Here is a 19,794-nt window from a genome sequence, read left to right on the forward strand (position 1 = left end):
AAATCCTCATCCAAACTTTTGATATGGAAGGCCTTGCTATGATGTGCTGCTACTGCACAGCAGAGGATTCAATTGGACAACCTACAAGAAGTAAAGGATACAGCCCAGTCCATCATAGGTAAAGCCCTCCCCATTAATGAGCACATCCACACGGAGCGCTGTCACAGGAAAGCAGCATCCATCATCAAGGACCCGCACCATCCAGGCCGTGCTCACGTCTCACTGCTGCCATCAGGAAGAAGGTACAGGAGCCTCAGGACTCACACCATCAGGTTCAGGAACAGTTATTACCCTGTAATCATCAGGCTCTTGAACTAACGGGGACAACTTCACTCACTTGATCACTGAACTGGACTCACTTCAAGGACTCTTCATCTCATATTCTCGATATTTATTGTTTATTTATATATGTATGTATTATTATTATTCTTTATTCCCCTCTTTCTTTTTGTATTTGCACAGTTCTTTTTGCACATAGGTTGTTGTCCACCCTGTTGGGTGTGGTCTTTCATTGATTCTAATTTGTTTCTGGTATTTACTGTGACTGCTCACGTGTGGATGAATCTCAGGGTTTTAAATGGATACTTTGAAAAGTTTACTTTGAACTTTTGAACAGCATGAGAGGCACTGGCGGGGGGTGTGGAGGGGATGTGGGTACTGCATCCCTGGCCACCCACACCTGAGAAACTGGATGCATTTTATGCCTGAGTCTCAGGGTCTAACTTGGGCCCATGGGATCACTTACTGGTAAGCATTGGGGCCTGTAAATCTTAATTTTAATTCATATTTTAAATATATATATATATATATATTTATATATATGAATGCTTTAAATTAATTTATTTTCTATACTTTTGAAATTATTCCTAATTATTCCTATTTCAACTATTTCTAAATGTCATGTATATCCTGAAAGAAGCAAGTTGAAGGCATGGGCTGGTCAAGTAGGATCCAGCTACAGATAATAATCATATTTGGAGACAAAAGATCCTGCAGATGCTGGAAACCCTGATCAACAAACACAAAATGCTGGAGGAACTCAGCAGGTCAGGCAGCACCTATGAGCCGAGGCCATTTATTAGGACAGGATTGTGTGTAATTTTTGGACTGTTTTTCACAGCATGCTACTGCAATATCCATCATTCATGTGCACCTACAACTGTGGAGTAAAGATTCAAACTGGGTGCAATTTGTATTCAGAAAAGGACTTGCTTTTAGAACTGAAGATTCTCCTCAAGTGCACTTACAAGTTACCAAATGCAACATTTGAAAAGAACCAAAACAAGAGACAGCCTTTCAAGTATTATTATTTACCCTCCATTACTTATTTAATTATTCATTTATTTAATTTTATTTGCACAGATTTTCTCCTTTTGCACATTGTCAATCTGTGTTTGTGTGTAGTTTTCATTGATTCTATTGTATTCCTTTGTTCTGCTGTGAATGCCTGCAAAGAAATGAATCTCAGGTGGTAGATATGTACTTTGATGATATATGTACCTACAACTTTGAGAGATCAATTCTTCACCATGAAATAGTCAAAAATTGATTCCATAGATGGTTAGAGCTGTTTCCTATGGTCAGCCACACTCCATGATACATCCTATGTGGACAAGGATTCTTGCACATTGTTGTACAAAATAGGGACTCCATCTGCTGGAGGGGCAAAAGCAGCTGGAGCCAACGCTATGGGCTCTACTGTGACAGCACTGGTGGGAGTCCTGAACCCCAGTAGAAAGTATCTCTCACACAGTAGGCATCTTGTATTTGAGAGTATTCATTGCCCTCTGAGTAATTCTTGGAACTTTCTTCAAGTTCACTACAGTTTTTCTGTCCTACCTGCCATCCCTTGTATGTTGCTGGTAGAGAGCATACTTAACAGGCTTGCACATTTCTCAAACCATATACCATAGAGTTGGCAAATCCGTTCAATTAAACCTGGTTTCAAAATCAAGTTTATTGTCATATGCACAAGTACATGTATGTATGGATGCAGTGAAAAACTTATTTGCAGCAGCATCACAGACAGGGGCACCAGATGGACAACATTTACATGAACAACATAACTTAGATAACATCTGCTGGAAAGACAAATTTAGAACTAAAGAAAAAGCAAAATCCATTGTAGTGCAAAGTGGTTAAAGTGGTCATTCAGAGTGTTGCTACCCTGAAGTAGTGATTACAGAAATACAAGGAACTATGCAGAAAAGGATTCCAGCACTTATCCCCAGAGAGCGAATGTCCCCAAGAACATAAAAGACTAGGAGCAGAAGCAGGACGTCTGGTCTCTCTATCTTGCCCTGCTCCTATTTGTAACATAGGAGACTGGGTAGATATAGTTTATCTGCCCCAGGCCTTGTCTCTTTCTCTGTACCAGTTTTACACAGTTCTCAATTTGACGATCTTGCAAGTATTTACCTACCTCTTTTTTTAAAAATACCTTCAGTAATCAAGATTCCACAGCCCTCCAGGACGGGTAATTCTACAGATTCACCACTCTTTGTGAGAAGAAATTCCTACTCACTTCAGTTTATGTGGGGACAAAGATCTTCTTCTCCACCTTACCTATCCTGTGGTGCCCTGTTCAGGGATCCTTCAACTTCTACACCAAGATTCTTGGTCATCAGTGCTCTCTGGAACACTCTTGTGTATGTTCTGCCATTAAAGTCCTCCCAAATTGCATTGTCTTATACCTAACAGGTTTAAATTCAATTTAGCATTCTCCACATGATCTACCAGCTGATTAATAGCTTCTAAGTCTACCCTCCTTACTAACAATCACATCAGATTTCAGTCACTTCTATCTTATTCTACCATGATTTCTTATTCCATCGCCAAGTTGCTGCCCTAAATTTACACCCATTGACTTCTTTAATCTCTGAAAGTCAGTAAGATATTCAGCAACTGAGCCGTTACCATCTGTTTAGGTAGAGATTTCCAAAGATTCATCGCCCTCTAGCTAAAGAAATTTCATCTTATCTTGGATTGAAAACCTAAGTTGGCACAGTCTTTTATGGTTATTATTCTATTATGGATTTATTGAATATCCCTGGAAGAAAATGAATCTCAGGAGCATATATATTGACATATTTGTAATAAACTTACTTTGATAATAAATTTACTTTTGTATTTTGAACTTGCTGATCCCTGATTTTGACTTTGTAACTCTTGAGTTCTAATCATCCAGTCAAAGCAATCCAACATTGAATACTCTTCTTTGCATCTTACAATTCATTTTATTTCTATTCTTATTCCAATTCCTTTGAAATGAATATTGACCTAGGGCATCATCTCAGTTCTCTGCCCACAGATGCTGCATGAGTTTACAACATGTTCCAGCTTGAACTCAGATTTATACAGTCCATACTTTGGAACAGAGGTGCAGTAAACATTGTTCAAACTCCACAAAGACAGAACCTGAGAGTTTGCTAATTCTACAGGACATCCCTTTAGGATGAGTGGATGAACGTTTGGGGGAGATGTCAGAGGTAAGTATCTTACACAAGGAGTGGTAAGTGTTAGATATGTGCAGAGCAAGACGACAATGGAGTGGTAGGAATAAATGGTTTAACTGAATCACATTAGCCACGGTAGATGCTGGGCAACTCACAGTACAGGAGTGATGAATGGGCCTGGTTAGATGAAAGCATGTGCACTTGACACACATGCAAGAGAAAAAAGAGGGCCTTCCCCACATAGGAGGCCCAAATGATTCACTGTGTAATCATTCCCTCTGGCAACCTTCTCACAATCGATCTGATTCGGTTGAGTAAATGCCTAGAATTCATTGCCTGAGGTGGTGGTTGAGGCTGATACATTATGGACATTTAAGCAACTCTTAGATAGGCACGGAGATGAAAGAAAAATGGGGTGTGTAGGAGGGAAAGGTTAGATTGATTGTGGTTAAAAGGCCAACTCAGCATCATGTGCTGAAGGGCCCATATTGGGCTGTACTGTTCTATGTTCTATGTGCTCTGTCCCAGGGTTCTATTTTGAGCCAGCATGCTGTCTTTACGTCTTTTAAAAGTTGTTCAAGGTTCAAAGTAAATTTACTATCAAATTACATACATGTCATTATTTACAATCTTGAAATTCATTTTCTTGTGGGCATATTCAATAAACCGAATAACTATAATAGAACCAATGAACGACTTTACCAACAGGGCAGACAGCCAGGGTGCAAAAACAACCAATTGTGCAAATACGAAAGGATAAGACCAGCACAAGCTGGTAAAATATGAGGTATGGCTGTGATTGTCTATGCCCGTACCTCAGGTTTTACCAGCCTGAGCTGAGAAAAATTAAAAATAATAATAATAAACAAATAAGCAATAAATATCAGGAACATGAGATGAAGAGTGCTAGAAAGTGAGTCCATAGGTTGTGGAAACAATGATGGGGCAAGTGAAATTTAATTAAGTTATCCCCTCTGGTTCAAGAGCCTGATTGCTGAGGAGTAATAACTGTTCCTGAATCTGCGGTTGTGAGTCCTGAGGCTCCTGTACCTTCTTCCTGATTGCAGCAGCAAGAAGAGATGATGGACGCAGCTTTCCTGTGACAGTGCTCCATGTTTATGTACTCAATGATGTGGTGGGCTTTACCCGTGATGGACTGGGCCTTATCCACTACTCTTTGTAGGATTTTCACATTATTGTACCTGACCTTAATTAGAAAAGGTTAGAAAGTTGTTGGTATGCTCTATTGGTACCAGAAGCACGGTGACACTTGCAGGCTGCCGCCAGCACGTATTCAGACTGTGTTGATTTTTGACGCAAAATGACACATTTCCCCGTATGTTCCGATGTACATGTGACAAGTAAATCTAATCTTTATAAAATCTCAACCGCTTCCTCTGGCAGATGATTCTTCCCACATTCCAAAGGCATGCAGGTTAGACGATTAATTAGCTGTTGTAAGGTACTCCAAGTGTCAGTGGGGAGTTGGAGAACCAGAGTGGATGTGTGAGAGAGAAAGGATCACATGGAAATGAGTGAAATTTGCTCTGGGAGCCAGTACACACTCAGGGGGATGTACAGTACCTTCTCCTGCATTGGAAGAAAACAGAAGAAATCAGCAATATTTTGCTTGGATTTCTCCCCGGAGCTGGTATATTTTAGTTTCTTACTGCAGCAGAGATAGCACTGAGCCTTCACGCCATGATTGATTAAAGCAACTGCTTCTGCTTAGACAGCCCACTAAAACAGAGAATCAGTTCCTGCTGCGTGAACACAACATACATCCTGCTGTCAGAAACCCATCACACTGAGTGCAGTCCAACACTCCGGTACATGTCCTGTTAATGAAGATTTACACCTGACTCCATTGGAAACAACAGACAAAGAGATCTACCATCTTCCTGTCTTCTGACTTCACTGGCACTTGAAGTAGTACACATTTTTATGAGCGCAACATAGCATTGATGATTTGAATGATACTTTTCATGACATCTATTAACATGCGGGTCACACCTCACTTGAAGCCTTGCAGTTGACCATGACATGTACTCACCATAGCGATGACGGCAGCTCCTGCACCAGCCAGGGCCACGATGAACAAGTGGAATGTCATGTTCAGCTAGGAGTAAGAAGAGTAAAACACAACCATCATACAATGCCCATGAGTAATCAAGAAAGTGAAAATTTCATCGAAACCTCTGCCTAGAAATGTATCTCTAATCAGTTGCACAAAAAGCTTTATATCAAGACTTCAGCACATTGTATTCTACCTCAGAGCATTGTTCTGTTGAAGTCAATGGAATAAATTTTGGAGGCAACTCACAACGTGCTCGCTGTCTAAATGCTGGCCAGAGGTGATCTTCAGAGAATTAATGGGATTGAAATTCAGCTCTGCAGCTTTTAAATTCATTGATCAAACTACATTGACTGTGTTGTCAAAGGAATTGGTAAAGCGGCGAGTAGAGGGATTCTCTGCAAACGCATTTGACAAGACACTTTTTATTTAATCTATTCACAGGATCAGGGCAGCGGCAAGGGCAGAATTTATTGCACTCCGCAGCTGCTATTCAGATGCTGGCATTGAGGGATATTGAACCACTGCAGGCCTTGGAATTATGTATCTCCAACATGGGGTCAGATAAGGAAATCCTAGATATTGATAACATATGGCCCCCCCCGGCCACCCTCAGGGTCGCTGGGCTCGCTGTCGTCTAGGGAAACAGCCCTCGGCCCCGCCAAACTGGGTAATAGTTTGTGTGGATGCTGTGTGATGTGCCCCACCCTGCCCAAATAACAGACAATACACCAGATGCAATTAAGTGATTTACAGTTTATAGATATTACTAGAACTATATGATTAAGATAGAATAAAATATAAAAGGAAAATAAAAGACGCCACACTTATTAAAGTTCAATCTCTTCGTGCACAAAACAGTTGGAGCTCAAGGACCTTCTTCTTCACCCTGCGACCCCTTGGACCACCTCGACCGGCCGCCTAGGACCACCAATGGTGGTCGACCAGACGCTCCACACGAGTCTGTCTCCGTCTCCTCGCCGAACGCCTTTCTCGGGGTTCGACCTCTTTAGCAGACATCACAGCACCTCGTCCATCCTCTGTCTCACTCTCCCGCCTTCTGCCCCAAAACCCCACGCATACAGTATCTTCAAATACATCAAAAGCATAACAACTATCTCAATTGGTTAATAGCGCCCTCTTATCACACTCTAAACCAAAACAAGCTGCTAGCGCAAACCTTCTCAGCGTTTAACACAACAAAGCCGCTTTCCCCAGATTAACATAACAAAGATGCCATTTTAATTAGCAGTAACATTCACAGTAACATGAAAGTCGAAACTCCCTTATACATGACAAGGGACAAGTGGTGATACACACTCAGTGGCTACTTTATTAAGTACAGGAAGTATAAAATATGTTTGTTATCTTCTGCAGCTGTAGTCCATACAGTTCAAGATTTGACTTGTGCATTCAGAGATGCTCTTCTGCACATCACTGTTGTAACACATGGTTAATTGAGTTATTGCCACCTTCCTGTCAGCCTGAACCATTCTGGCCATCCTCTTCAAATTAGCAAGGAATTTTTGCCCACAGAATTGCCACTCTCTGGATGTTGTTTTGTTTTTTGGACCATTCTCTGTAAACTCTAGGGATTGTTGTGCGTGAAAATCCCAGGAGATCAGCAGTTTCTGTGATAATCAAAATAACTCATCTGGCACCAAGGATCATTCCACGTTCAAAGTCAATTAGGTCACATATCTTCCCTTCCCCAAACCTCTTGACCATGTCTGCATGCTTTTACGCATTGAGTTGTTACCACATGATTGGATGATTAGATATTTGCACCATCTCGGATCGCAAGACCCTGCAGCGGGTAGTGAGGTCAGCTGAGATCATCGGGGTCTCTCTTCCCGCCATCACAGACGTTTACACCACACACTGCATCCACAAAGCAAACAGCATTATGAAGGATCCCAAACAACCTTCATACAAACTCTCCTCCCTCCCGCCATCTGGCAAAAGGCACCGAAGCATTCAGGCTCTCACGGCCGAACTATGTAACAGTTTCTTCCCCCAAGCCATCAGACTCCTCAATACCCAGATCCTGGACTGACACCAACCTACTGCCCTCTATTGTCTTGTTTATTATTTATGGTAATGCCTGCACTGTTTTGTGCACTTTATGCAGTCCTGGGTGGGTCTGTAGTCTAGTGTAGTTTTTGTGTTGTTTTACGTAGTTCAGTGTAGTTTTTGTATTGTTTCATATCGCACCATGGTCCTGAAAAACATTGTCTCATTTTTACTGTGTACTGTACCAGCAGTTATGGTCGAAATGACAATAAAAATTGACTTGACTTGACTTGATTAACAGTCAGGTGTACATAATAAAGTGGCCACTGAGAGCGTATTTCCAGAATCAGTGTCAGGTTTAATATCACAGGCATATGTTGTGAAATTTGTTGTTTTGAGGCAGCAATGCATAGCAACAGAAAAGAAAGTGTGAATTACAGTAAGTATATTAAATAGTTAAGTTAAATAAGTAGTGCAAAATTAGAAATTTAAAAGTAGGGAAGTAGTGCTCATGGGCTCATTGGCCAAATGGCAGAGGGGAAGAAGCTGGTCCTGAATCACTGAGTCTGTGCCTTCAGGATTCTGTATCTCCTTCCTGATGGTAGCAATGAGAAGGAGGGCTGGCAGATCAGAAAGATCCAAGTCATAAAAATACATGACATGCAGTGAATTTACTAGTGATCTGGATACAATACATGGACACAGTAGAGCTGGTGATAGCAGGGAGTGCAGATGGCGGAACATGGAGCAAAAAGCATTCTGCTGGAGAAAGCCAGCAGGCCAAGCAGCATCAGCAGAGGAAAATGGACAAGACCAGGCGAAGGATCATGACCCAAAACGTTGTCTGTCCATCCCCCTCGACCCACTGAGCTCCTCCAGTGGTTTGCTTTTGTACACTGTAGCACTGCCACAGCAGACCCACTGTGTGGTAGTGTCTCTGCAAGCATTGTTAGTAGACCCTGGTTCAATACTGATCTCTGGTGCTGTTGGTGTGGGAGTTTACACATTCTCCCTATAGCCATGAGGGTCTCCTCTGCCTGCTCCAGCTTCCTCCCCCTCTTCCCTAAAACTAACAGGTAGAGGGGCGCCACGGCAGCAAGGCGATTAAAGCAATGCTATTACAACTCGGGACGTTGGAGTTCGGAGTTCAATTCTGATGTTTTCTGTAAAAAGTCTGTATGTCTTTTCCATGAATAGCGAGTTTCCTTCGCGTTCTCCGGTTTCCTAGCACGTTCCAAAGATATACCGGTTAGTAGGTTAATTAGGCTAAGGTGAAAGAGACCCTGACAGTGCGGCTCATGGGGCTGCAAAGACCTGCTCCGTGCAGTATCTCTACATAAAATAAAACAATTAGCTCTCCCTAGTGTGTAGGTGAGTGGTAGAAGCTGGGGGTGTTATAAGAACGTGGGGAGAATTTAAAAAGAAATAGGGTCATCAGGGGAATAGTGTACTTGGCTAAGATAAACTTACTGGGCCAAAGGAACCATTTCTATTTGTTTGTTTATTTATTTAGAGATACGCTATGGTAACAGACTCTTCTGGCCTAACGAGCCCATGTTGCACAATTACACTCCATATGACCAATTTTCCTAGTAAACCAACATCTTTGGCCTGTGGGAGAAAGCCAGAGCACCTCGAGGAAATCCACGCAGTCACGGGGAGAACATACAAACTCCTTACAGACAGCAGTGGGAATTGAAACCGGGTTGCTGGTGGCATAACAGCGCTACACAACCACTTCTGTACTGTATTTCTCTGTGACTGAGTAATTCTTATACTCTTGTAATAGGAAACTTCATCTCCACTCTATCCAAATGAATATTACTGATTGTTAATCAATCATACGTCTTTGACATATTTAATACTATATCAAGAACTCAGAACATGGAGGAAGGCAACATTTGTGCAGCAATAATAACTAGTTCAACCAATTGAAAGTTGCAGGCAGTGTGTGACATGGTTCAAGGTCAAAGAGATAAGGACTTCTCTCACTCGATCTATACTGGGGCATAACCCCAATGTTAAATCAAATCAGGATGAAAAGTTTAAAGTTTAAAGTTTAAATGAACTTAGCATGTTAAGCAGCAACTTTGTGTGTGTGTGTTTCAGGAGCAAACAGGAATGGGGAATAGGGTGGTGGGTGGAGGAAGTGCCCATGTTTTGGATTGCACCCTTGAAGCCTTTGTGTCTCCATAGAAAAGTTCAGAGACTTGAGTAAAGGCAGTGGTGATGATGGGGGTGAGCAGAATTAGAACTAGATGTCCTTGGCACTTTCTAACATGCCAAAAATTAACTCAGACTTCAAACAGAAATACTTCAGTCATCGTAAATGATCAAGCTTTCACCAGTGACCCACCAATGCTCCAAGTGTTTACATTCTATTTTATTTAAGGGCACACACAACTCTGTGAGTTGCTATGACGTTTGAAGTAATGGGCACACAGACAGAGCCTTAATAGATTGAGAAGAAGCTTCCTCATTTCATGAGATTCTGAATCATAGCAGGAGCTACTTCCTGCACACACGCTGAGCTTGTCGATTTCATCAACTTTGCTCCTACACCACATCAACGACTGCACTGGTGCTGCTTCCTGCACCCATGCCGAACTTGGTGACTTCATCAACTTTGCCTCCAACTTCCACCCTGCCCTCAAAGTTACCACATCCATTTCTGACACCTCCCTCCCCTTTTTCAATCTCTCTGTCCCTAACTCTGAAAACAGTTTATCTGCTGATATCTTTTATAAACTCACTGATTCTTATAGCTACCTAGACTATCTCTTGTCCCACCCTGTCACTTGTAGAAATGCAATCTCCTTCTCTCAATTCCTCTGTACCCGCCACATCTGCTCTCAGGATGAGGTTTTTCAATCCAGAGCTAATGAGATGTCCACCTTCTTCAAAGAAAGTGGACTTCCTTCCTCCACCATCAACGATGGCCTCACCTGCATTTCTTCCATTTCACACACAACTGCCCTTACCCCATCCACCCACTACCCACCAGGGATAGGGTTCCTCTTGTCCTTTCCTACCACTCTATCAGCCTTCGCATCCGGCACATAATTCTCCGTAACTTCCATCATCGCCTATGGGATCCCACCACCAACCACATCTTTCCTCTCCTCCCACCACCTCACTTTCCACTTTCTGCACGATCATTCCCCGTGTGACTCCCTTGCCTATTCATCCCTCCCCACTGATCTTCCTCCCTTCTTGCAAGTGGAACAAGTGCTCCACCTGCCCCTACACCTCCTCCCTCAATACTCTCCAGGGCCCCAAATGGTCTTTCCAGGTAAGGCAACACTTCATCTTTGAGTCTGTTGGGGTCATTCACTGTATCCAGCACTTCTGGTGCAGCCTCCTGTATATCAGTGAGGCCCGAAGTAGATTGGGAGACTGCTTCGTCTAACACCTACCCCCTGTTTGCCAGAAGCAGTGGGATCTCCTGGTGGCTACCCATTTCAATACTACTTCCCATTCCCATTCAAACATGTCAGTCTATGGCCTCCTCTACTGCCGCAAAGAGGCCACACCCGAGTTGGAGGAGCAACGACTTATATTCTTCCTGGGTAGCCTCCAACCTGATGGTATGAACATCATTTTCTTGAATTTCTGGCAATTGACCAAGCCCCTTCTCCTTTACCATTTCCCATTCCTATTTCCCTCTCCTTACCTGCTTATCACCTCCGTCTGGTGCAACACTCCCTTCCTTTTCTTCCATGGCCTTCTGTCCTCTCCTGTCAGATCCCCCTTTCTCCTGCCCTTTATCTCTTTCGCTAATCAACTTCCCAGCTCTTTACTTCGCCCCTCCCCCTCCAAGTTTCACCTATCATCTATTACCGTGTACTTCTTCCTCTTCTCTCCCCACCTTCTTACTCTGACCTCTATTTCCAGTCCTGATGAAGGGTCTTGGCCTGAAATGTCATCCGTTTACTCTTTTCCATGGATGCCGCCTGGCCTGCTGAGTTCCTCCAGTATTTCGTGTGTATTACAAGGAGACATTAAGGCACAGGATAAAGCTTGCTTAATAGAAATGTTTTAAGGCAATTCTTGGAAGGAATTTCCTGGGGCTGTGGGTGGTAAGAAATCTCCCTGAAAGAGTTACTCGACTTTGGAGGCAGGTGAGAAGATCCAGAACTTGCCTTCATGTCCATATCAAGAAGACTCCTTTATTGCAGCTAAGAAGGCTCAGAAATTAATGCTCAATCTTCAACTTTATCCATAACACATTCTTGAAGATTAAGGGATATAAGCAAAGTGAAGGAAAGCGGAAATAAGGAAGCGGGTATAGCCACGGTGTAATTGATTTGTGGAGAAGGAATGATGGACTAACCAGCATCTTTCTGCCCTGTTTTCTTACACTCTAACTCCTGATTTTTGTCACTCTGGAGGGGGAATGTGACATTAAACCTAAGTGTTGTTAAACGAAGAGAACATAACAGTTAATCGCAAACACCTCTCCTGTTCACATTGTGAGATACCATAATAAGCCTTGTGAAACCAACCGTGGCTAATCCTATTCTGGTCTCTGGATGGTAGGACAATCCCTTGTCTGCTACTTGGCAACCAGGTTGCCATGTGGTATCTGGGATATTTTGTTGAAATTATGTGTGGAGATCTACTGCAGGGCCAATGCACAAAGTAAGGTAAACGAGATGAACTGCATGGTTTCCCCATACCTTCCAGAACAGTTGTGTCACCTTTGATATACTTCCCAATCAGGCTGATAGCACTATTCCCATAAAGGCAGTCATTGCAAATTAGTAATCTGTCTGGGCCAGTTTCTATTCAATTGGGAAAAGGTGAGCTCTGACTTGACACCCATCATAAGAAATTTAACTGTCTTGATTTCAGAATTTCAACAGACCAAGATGGGTCTATCTTTCTCATGCACTCTTCAAGATCTTTGTTCTTTATTAAGACTAACATTAATGTCTATCTCTCGAGAGGATAGTGGGGAGCTGCCTCCTTGAACTACCATAAGAATTCTGGTAAAAATAATCCCAAGGTGTTGTTGGGCAGTAAGTTCCAAAGTTTAGATCCAGAGATGATGAAGCACTGGCAAAATATTAAGATTTTGTGGTTACCTTGTATATAATACTTAGTGGGACCATTGTGTGCAGATGGTAGAGGAATGAATGTCCAAGATAGCTTTGGGGGTGACAATCAAAGAATATTGCTTTGCATTGGACAGAGTCTACCTCTTGACAGTAGCCGCTGAACTCTGCATTCACCCTGGGATTCCAGGCAAGTTAGTAAACTGGGTTCAAAATTGATTTGGCAATAGAACACAAAGGGTGATGGTTAATTGCATGCTTGTGACTCTGGTTGGCATTGAAACACTTCGCTGTTTGTCATATACATGCACGACTTGGATGAAAATGTTCAAAGTTTGGCAGAGTAGATGATGGGGAAGGTCAGCCTAGGCAGTAGAGAGATGTCACTGTTTTGGTGAAATGGGCTGATAAATGACAGATGGGGTTTAATCCAAGTAAATGGGAGGCGATGTATTTAGGAATGCTTATGTGCCTGGGATTTTGATTGTGAAAGGTAGGGTCTCAGGGAGTATTGAGGGACAGAGGTGCCCTTAGAGTACAACCTCATAGATCCTTGAAAGTTAGAAATATGTATGGAATACCAGCCTTCATTCATTGGGACATTCAGCGGTTATACTCTAACTTTATAAAATCTTAAATAAAGTGCAGATCTCAGCTGGAGCACCGCATGCAGTTCTGATCATCAGGGTGAAGAAAAGATATGAGAAGGCAAGAGAGGGGATTCACCGGGAAGGAGCATTTCAGTTACAAGGAGAGACTGAAGAAGCTAGGTCAGCTCTCGGTGGAATGGAGTAGGTTAAGAGGGTGACATGACTGACACGCCGGTATATAAAATTATGCAGGTATAGATAGGGTAGGTGGCAGGAAACTTCTCCCCAATATTAGAGATAGATAAAACCAGAGGACATATATTTAAGGAAAGAGGGAAGAGATTCATGGGGAATATGAGGACGTCCTTCTTCAGCCAGAAAGTGATAAGTATTTTGCCTGAGAAAGTGGTTGAAACTGGGTTTGCTGACAGCATTTAAGAAGTGCCCAAATGAACACGTGAATTACTGAGAGATTGAGGGCTATGGACTGAATACAGGACAAAAAGGTTAATACACAACCGTGCCTACTAATTGGCATGGACGAAGTGGCCTGAATAGCTTGCTTCGCTGTATGATTCTATAGCATCAAGTCTCTGACTTGGAACATCAGGAGGTGAGTTACTTGCCACAGCATACCCAGCATCCGACATGCTCATTGAGCTATTATATTTATACAACTGGTCCAGATGATCTTCAGAATATCTTCAGGCCTTTTCAGTGGTAATGTTATATAGGTTGTTAGACAGTAGCAGTGTTAAAATATAAATAATTGAATCAAGAGATAATCATCTGTCTCGCGTTGCTTCTCTGCCATGCAATATAGTTGTGGCTGTTCTCTTACCTATTTTCCCCTATCATTCACTAATCCCCCATTCCTTGATTTCCCAACAGATACCTGGACACAGTATTCAGCCCCAAATGAGAGTAGAAGTCCATAACAACACTTTGCAACTGACATAACAAACCAGATGGGAAATAAATTATCCTGATCAACAGCATGAGAGGACATGAAGCCTGAGTAAGGAAGTGTGCATTCCATGATGCATTTGGAACTGCTTTGCAGATATACTGGGAGATGGCCAAGATGCCAGAATGGGGCTTACCTCAGTGGATTGGCACAACTTGCTGAAGCTCTCATTTAAGGTGCAGACTGTTTTTTGTTCCAGAATAGGAACAATACCTAGAACGAGAACATCAGCTGATTAGCAATCATCATGAAACCACAATCTCACCACTGTTACAAGGGTTGTAATAAACCAGGGTGCTGATTGTTAACTCTAAATCAGAATGCTCATAGTAACAGATCCTAGTAACCGGTTGTCAAATACCATCAACAGGGGCTTAGTAAGCAAGGCACTTGATTGTTTTAATGATGTATTTTGGAAAGAAGGAAGGAAGAAAGGTGGGACAGGAAGGAGGGAACAGAAGGGGGGACAGGAAGGAAGGGAAAAAGGTGGTACAGGAAGAAAGGAATGGGAGGAAAGACAGGAAGTAAGGACAGGAAGAACAGAAGAAAAGAAGAAAAATAAGAAAGAGGAAAGGAGAAAAGAATAAAGGAGGGAAGAAAAGAAATAAAGAGGGAAGAAAGGAGGCAAAAGGAGGGAAGAAAGGAAAGACATATTTCAACAGGTGTCCAAAATACTTTTCTTGTAAAGGGTGGGTGCCCTTGTAACTATGAAATATACGGCAATCAATTGTACAGGGGGAAATTCTCACAGGTTACAAATTACATGCAACCCGCTTTAGTAATTCTGACAATGGGGTAACTATTGGCTAGGATACCATGGAGAGCTCCCCAGCTCTCCCTCAAAGGAATCCCATTGAAGAACTTACTTCTACCAGAGACTACCAAGGGGACCACAGTATTACATCTAATTGGAAAGAGGACACATCAGCATCCCCTGAGTCTGGCTCTGGGAGGACTCGATCTGGGTTTTGTGCTCAGTATATTCCAAGTGAGAAGGAAGGCTGTTAGCAACCAGACATGCGAACGGGAGTGGAGGAGACCAGCGCTCAGTACATACCAAACTGACGAAGGTCAAAGCAGAGATCAGTGGAATCCGCAATGGTGATGTTCTGGCAGACTGTCCAGATGTTGAAGTACATGAAGACAGGCAGAGAGGTGAAGGCTGTCACTCCCAACCATGCCAGCATGAAGATGTAGGTCAGCATGATGAACTGAAATAGAAGACATTGGAGTTTAATCTGGCCAGATGTGAAGTGTTGCATATTGGAGACCAAATATAAAGACACAGTACGTTATTAATGAAGTGTAAAATTTAACTGAGGGAGATTATCTGAGGTATATCAAATTATGCAAAGCCAATGCATGACTTCAATTCCTCATTTTTTTTTTATCAGGGACTGAATCTGTTTGGAAATGAAAGAAAAATTAATGATAACAGAATGAATGCAGGGCTCATTCAGTCTGGCAGAGAGGTCACTAGGCAGGCTATGGTAGTTTAAGGTAATTGGTTGAGGAATTAGATAGTTATTGAAGGAAAAGTTCTCAGTTCATCAGGGTATCTCACTGCTTGAAAAGACAGTGGAGGCAGAAACTGCCACTGCAATTAAACAGTTCCTGGATTAGGATTTAGAAATCGTGACCTGCCATGTCACAAATGAAGATCTGGGAAGATTGAGCTCACTTTTCATTAATATGGATATGACAAGTGAAAGCCCTACTTTTGGGCTGCAAATGTCATTGCTGCTTCTTACAGAATTGTAAGATAACATTGCTTTTTCAAGTCTTGCCTGGATTTTAATTTTTTTTTACTGAATTGGCTTTCCTTTTGTTTGCAAGCAAAAGAGAAATAGTCAGAGCCATTTCATTTCATTTTCATTTTATTACCAAAGTGTGTAGGCAGAAATACAGTTCTGAAATTTGTCTCTTTTCCAGATAGCCCCAGAATACAGAAAACCATATAAGTAGTTGAAAGAAAGATATCAATCCCACCCCCCCGTCCGCACGAAAGAAAAACTCACAAACCTCTAACCCTCACTAACCCCTCCCTCGCACAAAAACTAACAGTTCACCCAAAGCTCCAGCCTGCTAATCAACAACAAGAAAGAATGGGCAATAACAGAACGGTATGGGAGATTAAGCTACTGAGACTTGTGTGTGTGACAGTCTCTGCTATTTTCTCAGGGTAGTGTTCGTGAAACTATAGCACAGGTAACAGACTCAAAGGAAAGTGAGCTACCCAGTGTCTCAGCCACAGAACAAATCACTGACACGTAAAGAGAGCATCCAGCCCATCATGTCCATGCTCAGCTGGATCCACCTTCATATATCTGATTGCCTACACTTTCTTTCCTCTCCTCAGGTAGAATGCTCTTCCTCCAATCTTCACAATTCACCTTTAAACCAGTAAGGGAAGCTTCATGATTCTGGACCATACAAAAGTGATGAATTAATCAGCCACTGGATTTTGAGAGGCAATATAGAACATAGAACATAGAATTGTACAGTATAGTACAGGTTTTCGGTCCATGATGTTGTACCAGCCTTTTAAACTACTCCACACTTAATCTAACCCTTCCTTCCTACACAGCCCATAACCATCTTCCTTTCATCCATCCGATTATCTGAGAGTTGCTTAAATAACCCTAATATGACTGACTTTACCACCACCCAGGCAGTGCATTCTTAGCATTTACCACTCTTTTTAAAAAAAACCTACCTCTGATTCCCCCCCCCCAATATTTCCTCCGCATATCTTAAAAGGATGTCCTCTGCATTAGCCATTGCTGTCCTAGGGAAAAGGGGCTGGATATCGACTCTATCTATACCTCTCATAATCTTATACAACTCTATTAAGTTACCTCCTTCATTCCAAAGAGAAAAGCCCTATCTCGCTTAACCTTTTCACAAAAGAATCTAAAGCTAGTATCCATGAGATACTAGCTACATAATGAATACAGGAAAAATAGTAATGATGTTAATCGCAGGGCATAGGACAATATGAGAGCTATAGTCAAGAAGGAAATCTGAATTCCAAAAGCCCTAGCTCCCTTAATCTCTGATCATAATCCATACTCTCTAAACCAGGCAGCATCCTGGTAAATCTCCTCTGTACCCTTTCCAATGCTTCCACATCCTTCCTCTAATGAGGCGACCAGAACTGGACACAGTACTCCAATTGTGGCCTAATCAGAGTTTTATAGAGCTATATCATTACATCGCGACTCTTAAACTCTATCCCTCAACTTATGAAAGCTAACACCCCATAAGCTTTCTTAACTACCCTATCTACCTGTGAGGCAACTTTCAGGGATCTGTGGACATGTACCCCCAGATCCCTCTGCTCCTCCACACTACCAAGTATCCTGCCATTTACTTTGTACTCTGCCTTGGAGTTTGTCCCTCCAAAGTGTACCGTCTCACACTTCTCCTGGTTGAAATCCATCTGCCATTTCTCAGCCCAATTCTGCATCCTATCAATGTCTTTCTGCAATCTTTGACAATCCTCTACACTATTTACAACACCACTAACCTTTGTGTCGTCTGCAAACTTGCCAACCCACCCTTCTACCCCCACATCCTGGTCGTTAATAAAAATCACGAAAAGTAGAGGTCCCAGAACCAATCCTTGCGGGACACCACTAGTCACAATCCTCCAATCCGAATGTACTCCCTCCACCATGACTTTTAGCTTTCTGCAGGCAAGCCAATTCTGAATCCACCTGGCCAAACGTCCCTGGACCTCACGCCTTCTGTCTTTCTGAATAAGCCTACCGTGTGGAACCTTGTCAAATGCCTTACTAAAATCCATGTAGATCACATCCATTGCACTACCCTCATCTATATGCCTGGTCACCTCCTCAAAGAACTCTATCAGTATCAATATCTAGACAATGCACAGAAGTGACTAGGAAAGCTAATAGAATGTTGGGCTATATAATGTCCTCAGTGGAGTTCAAGTCTAGAGTTGTTCTCTTAAGGTGTATAATGTGCTTGCCACATCGTGAGCACTGTGTACAATTTTGGTCTCCATATTTTGTGAGGAATATGCGGGCACAGGAGAGAACTCAGAGAAGGGCAATGAGACTCATTCCAAGTCTGCAGGATATGAGCTATGAAGATTGAAAGAATTAAATCATTTTAGCCTAAGTAGACGTAGAATGAGAGGAGACATGATAGAAGTGTTCAAAATTATTAAGGGTATAAGTAAGGAGGATGCAAGCTGCTACTTTAAAATTAATCCTTCATCAAGGACACAGTGCCATAGGTGGAGATTGGTTAAAAGAAGATTTCAGATTGACATCAGGAAGCATTTTGTTACACAGGAAGATGCGGGCACATGGAACAAACCACCTAGTTGTGTAGTGGAGAGTAGTACCTTAGAGATTTTCAAATAGTTATAGAATAGAACAGTACAGCACAGTTCAGGACCCTCGGCCCACATTGTTGTGCCGACCCTCAAATCCTGCCTCCCATAGAACCCCCCACATTAAATTCCTCCATATACCTGTCTGGTAGTTTCTTAAATTTCACTAGTGTATCTGCCTCCACCACTGACTCAGGCAGTATATCCCACGCACCAACCACTCTCTTTAAATATAGTTATTTCAACACATTATATGAATAAATATTTGGCAAGCTTTGTTGTGCCGAATAGTTTGTTCTTGTCAAGAACTTTCTAAAGTTCTGATGTTCTAATATGTAAAATGCTCAAGGCTTTTATTTCAGTGAGTTAGGTCTTCATACTATAGTGATACAGGCAGACCCAATTCCTATTGTGTTGCCCTATCCCTGCACCCATTCAATGATTCTATATTCATATTTACGTCTATCTGTTTGACAATCTCTTATGGGTTCTGCCCATCTCAAGCAGAACATTCCATGCCATAAAATCTCCAAACTCCACCTCCGAACCTTTGGCCATTTAAATTAATATTCATAAATTAATCTCTCATCCACTTAACCTCTTCAAATTTTCAACTAAGGCTTTGGTGATTAACTAGCAAAGGTAAAATATATCTTTGACAAGCATTCATTAGCCGTGTTTAAATTTTAATTAATACGTACTCATTTGCTTTGTAGAATGGTTTTTGGCTCTCTGAACAACACAATTGCTCAATTTTAACCAAGGGAATTAAATTTGCTGCCTTGGCTTTATTATGCTTATTGATAGCATAAAACTGTGCTACACAGACACAAACAATTTGACACACCATGTGCTGCCTTAAGTCAGTTATCCTATTTGTCATTTAGCACTCTTTGCTGGTAGTTTTGTATAGCAGTCATTTAGGTCATGTGATCTGTGTCTGTAGTTGATGACATCATCAGTAGGCGTCGAGACAGTTCTCCATGTAGAGTTGAGGGAGAGTTTGTGCCTTTTCTTTCAACATTATCCTGACGTTCAGGTCTTTGAAAGCATCGTCGGTATGTAAAAGTAATTTTTGGGTTATTATTTATTGATGTATATGCATATTTCCACAAATCAGAGATATTTGAATAGTTTGTGTGCAGCTAAAATAAAGATGGAATATTCATGCGGGCCACATGTTCTGGCTAACCTGTAGTGAGAAAATGTGCATAAGATTCATTGTATGTAGCAACATCTTGCTTACCAGTAGCCTATCTTTATGATATATTTGGA

The 19,794-nt window shown here is 42.0% G+C and overlaps 1 protein-coding gene across 2 annotated transcripts in view; it reads right to left on the bottom strand.

The window, feature by feature from the left end:
* Nucleotides 1–19,794, bottom strand: part of LOC140197193 (proteolipid protein DM beta) — a 271,447-nt gene that overhangs the window by 17,058 nt on the left and 234,595 nt on the right. For both annotated transcript variants that reach the window (XM_072257118.1, XM_072257116.1), the window contains exons 4-6: nucleotides 15,214–15,367; nucleotides 14,293–14,369; nucleotides 5,509–5,574 (exon numbers count right to left, since the gene is read on the bottom strand). In XM_072257118.1, coding sequence (XP_072113219.1) covers nucleotides 5,509–5,574; nucleotides 14,293–14,369; nucleotides 15,214–15,367 — 297 coding nt within the window. The remainder of the gene's footprint in view (nucleotides 1–5,508; nucleotides 5,575–14,292; nucleotides 14,370–15,213; nucleotides 15,368–19,794) is intronic.

The sequence above is a fragment of the Mobula birostris genome, chromosome 5 (assembly GCF_030028105.1).
Source record: "Mobula birostris isolate sMobBir1 chromosome 5, sMobBir1.hap1, whole genome shotgun sequence".
Taxonomy (NCBI): Eukaryota; Metazoa; Chordata; class Chondrichthyes; order Myliobatiformes; family Myliobatidae; genus Mobula; species Mobula birostris.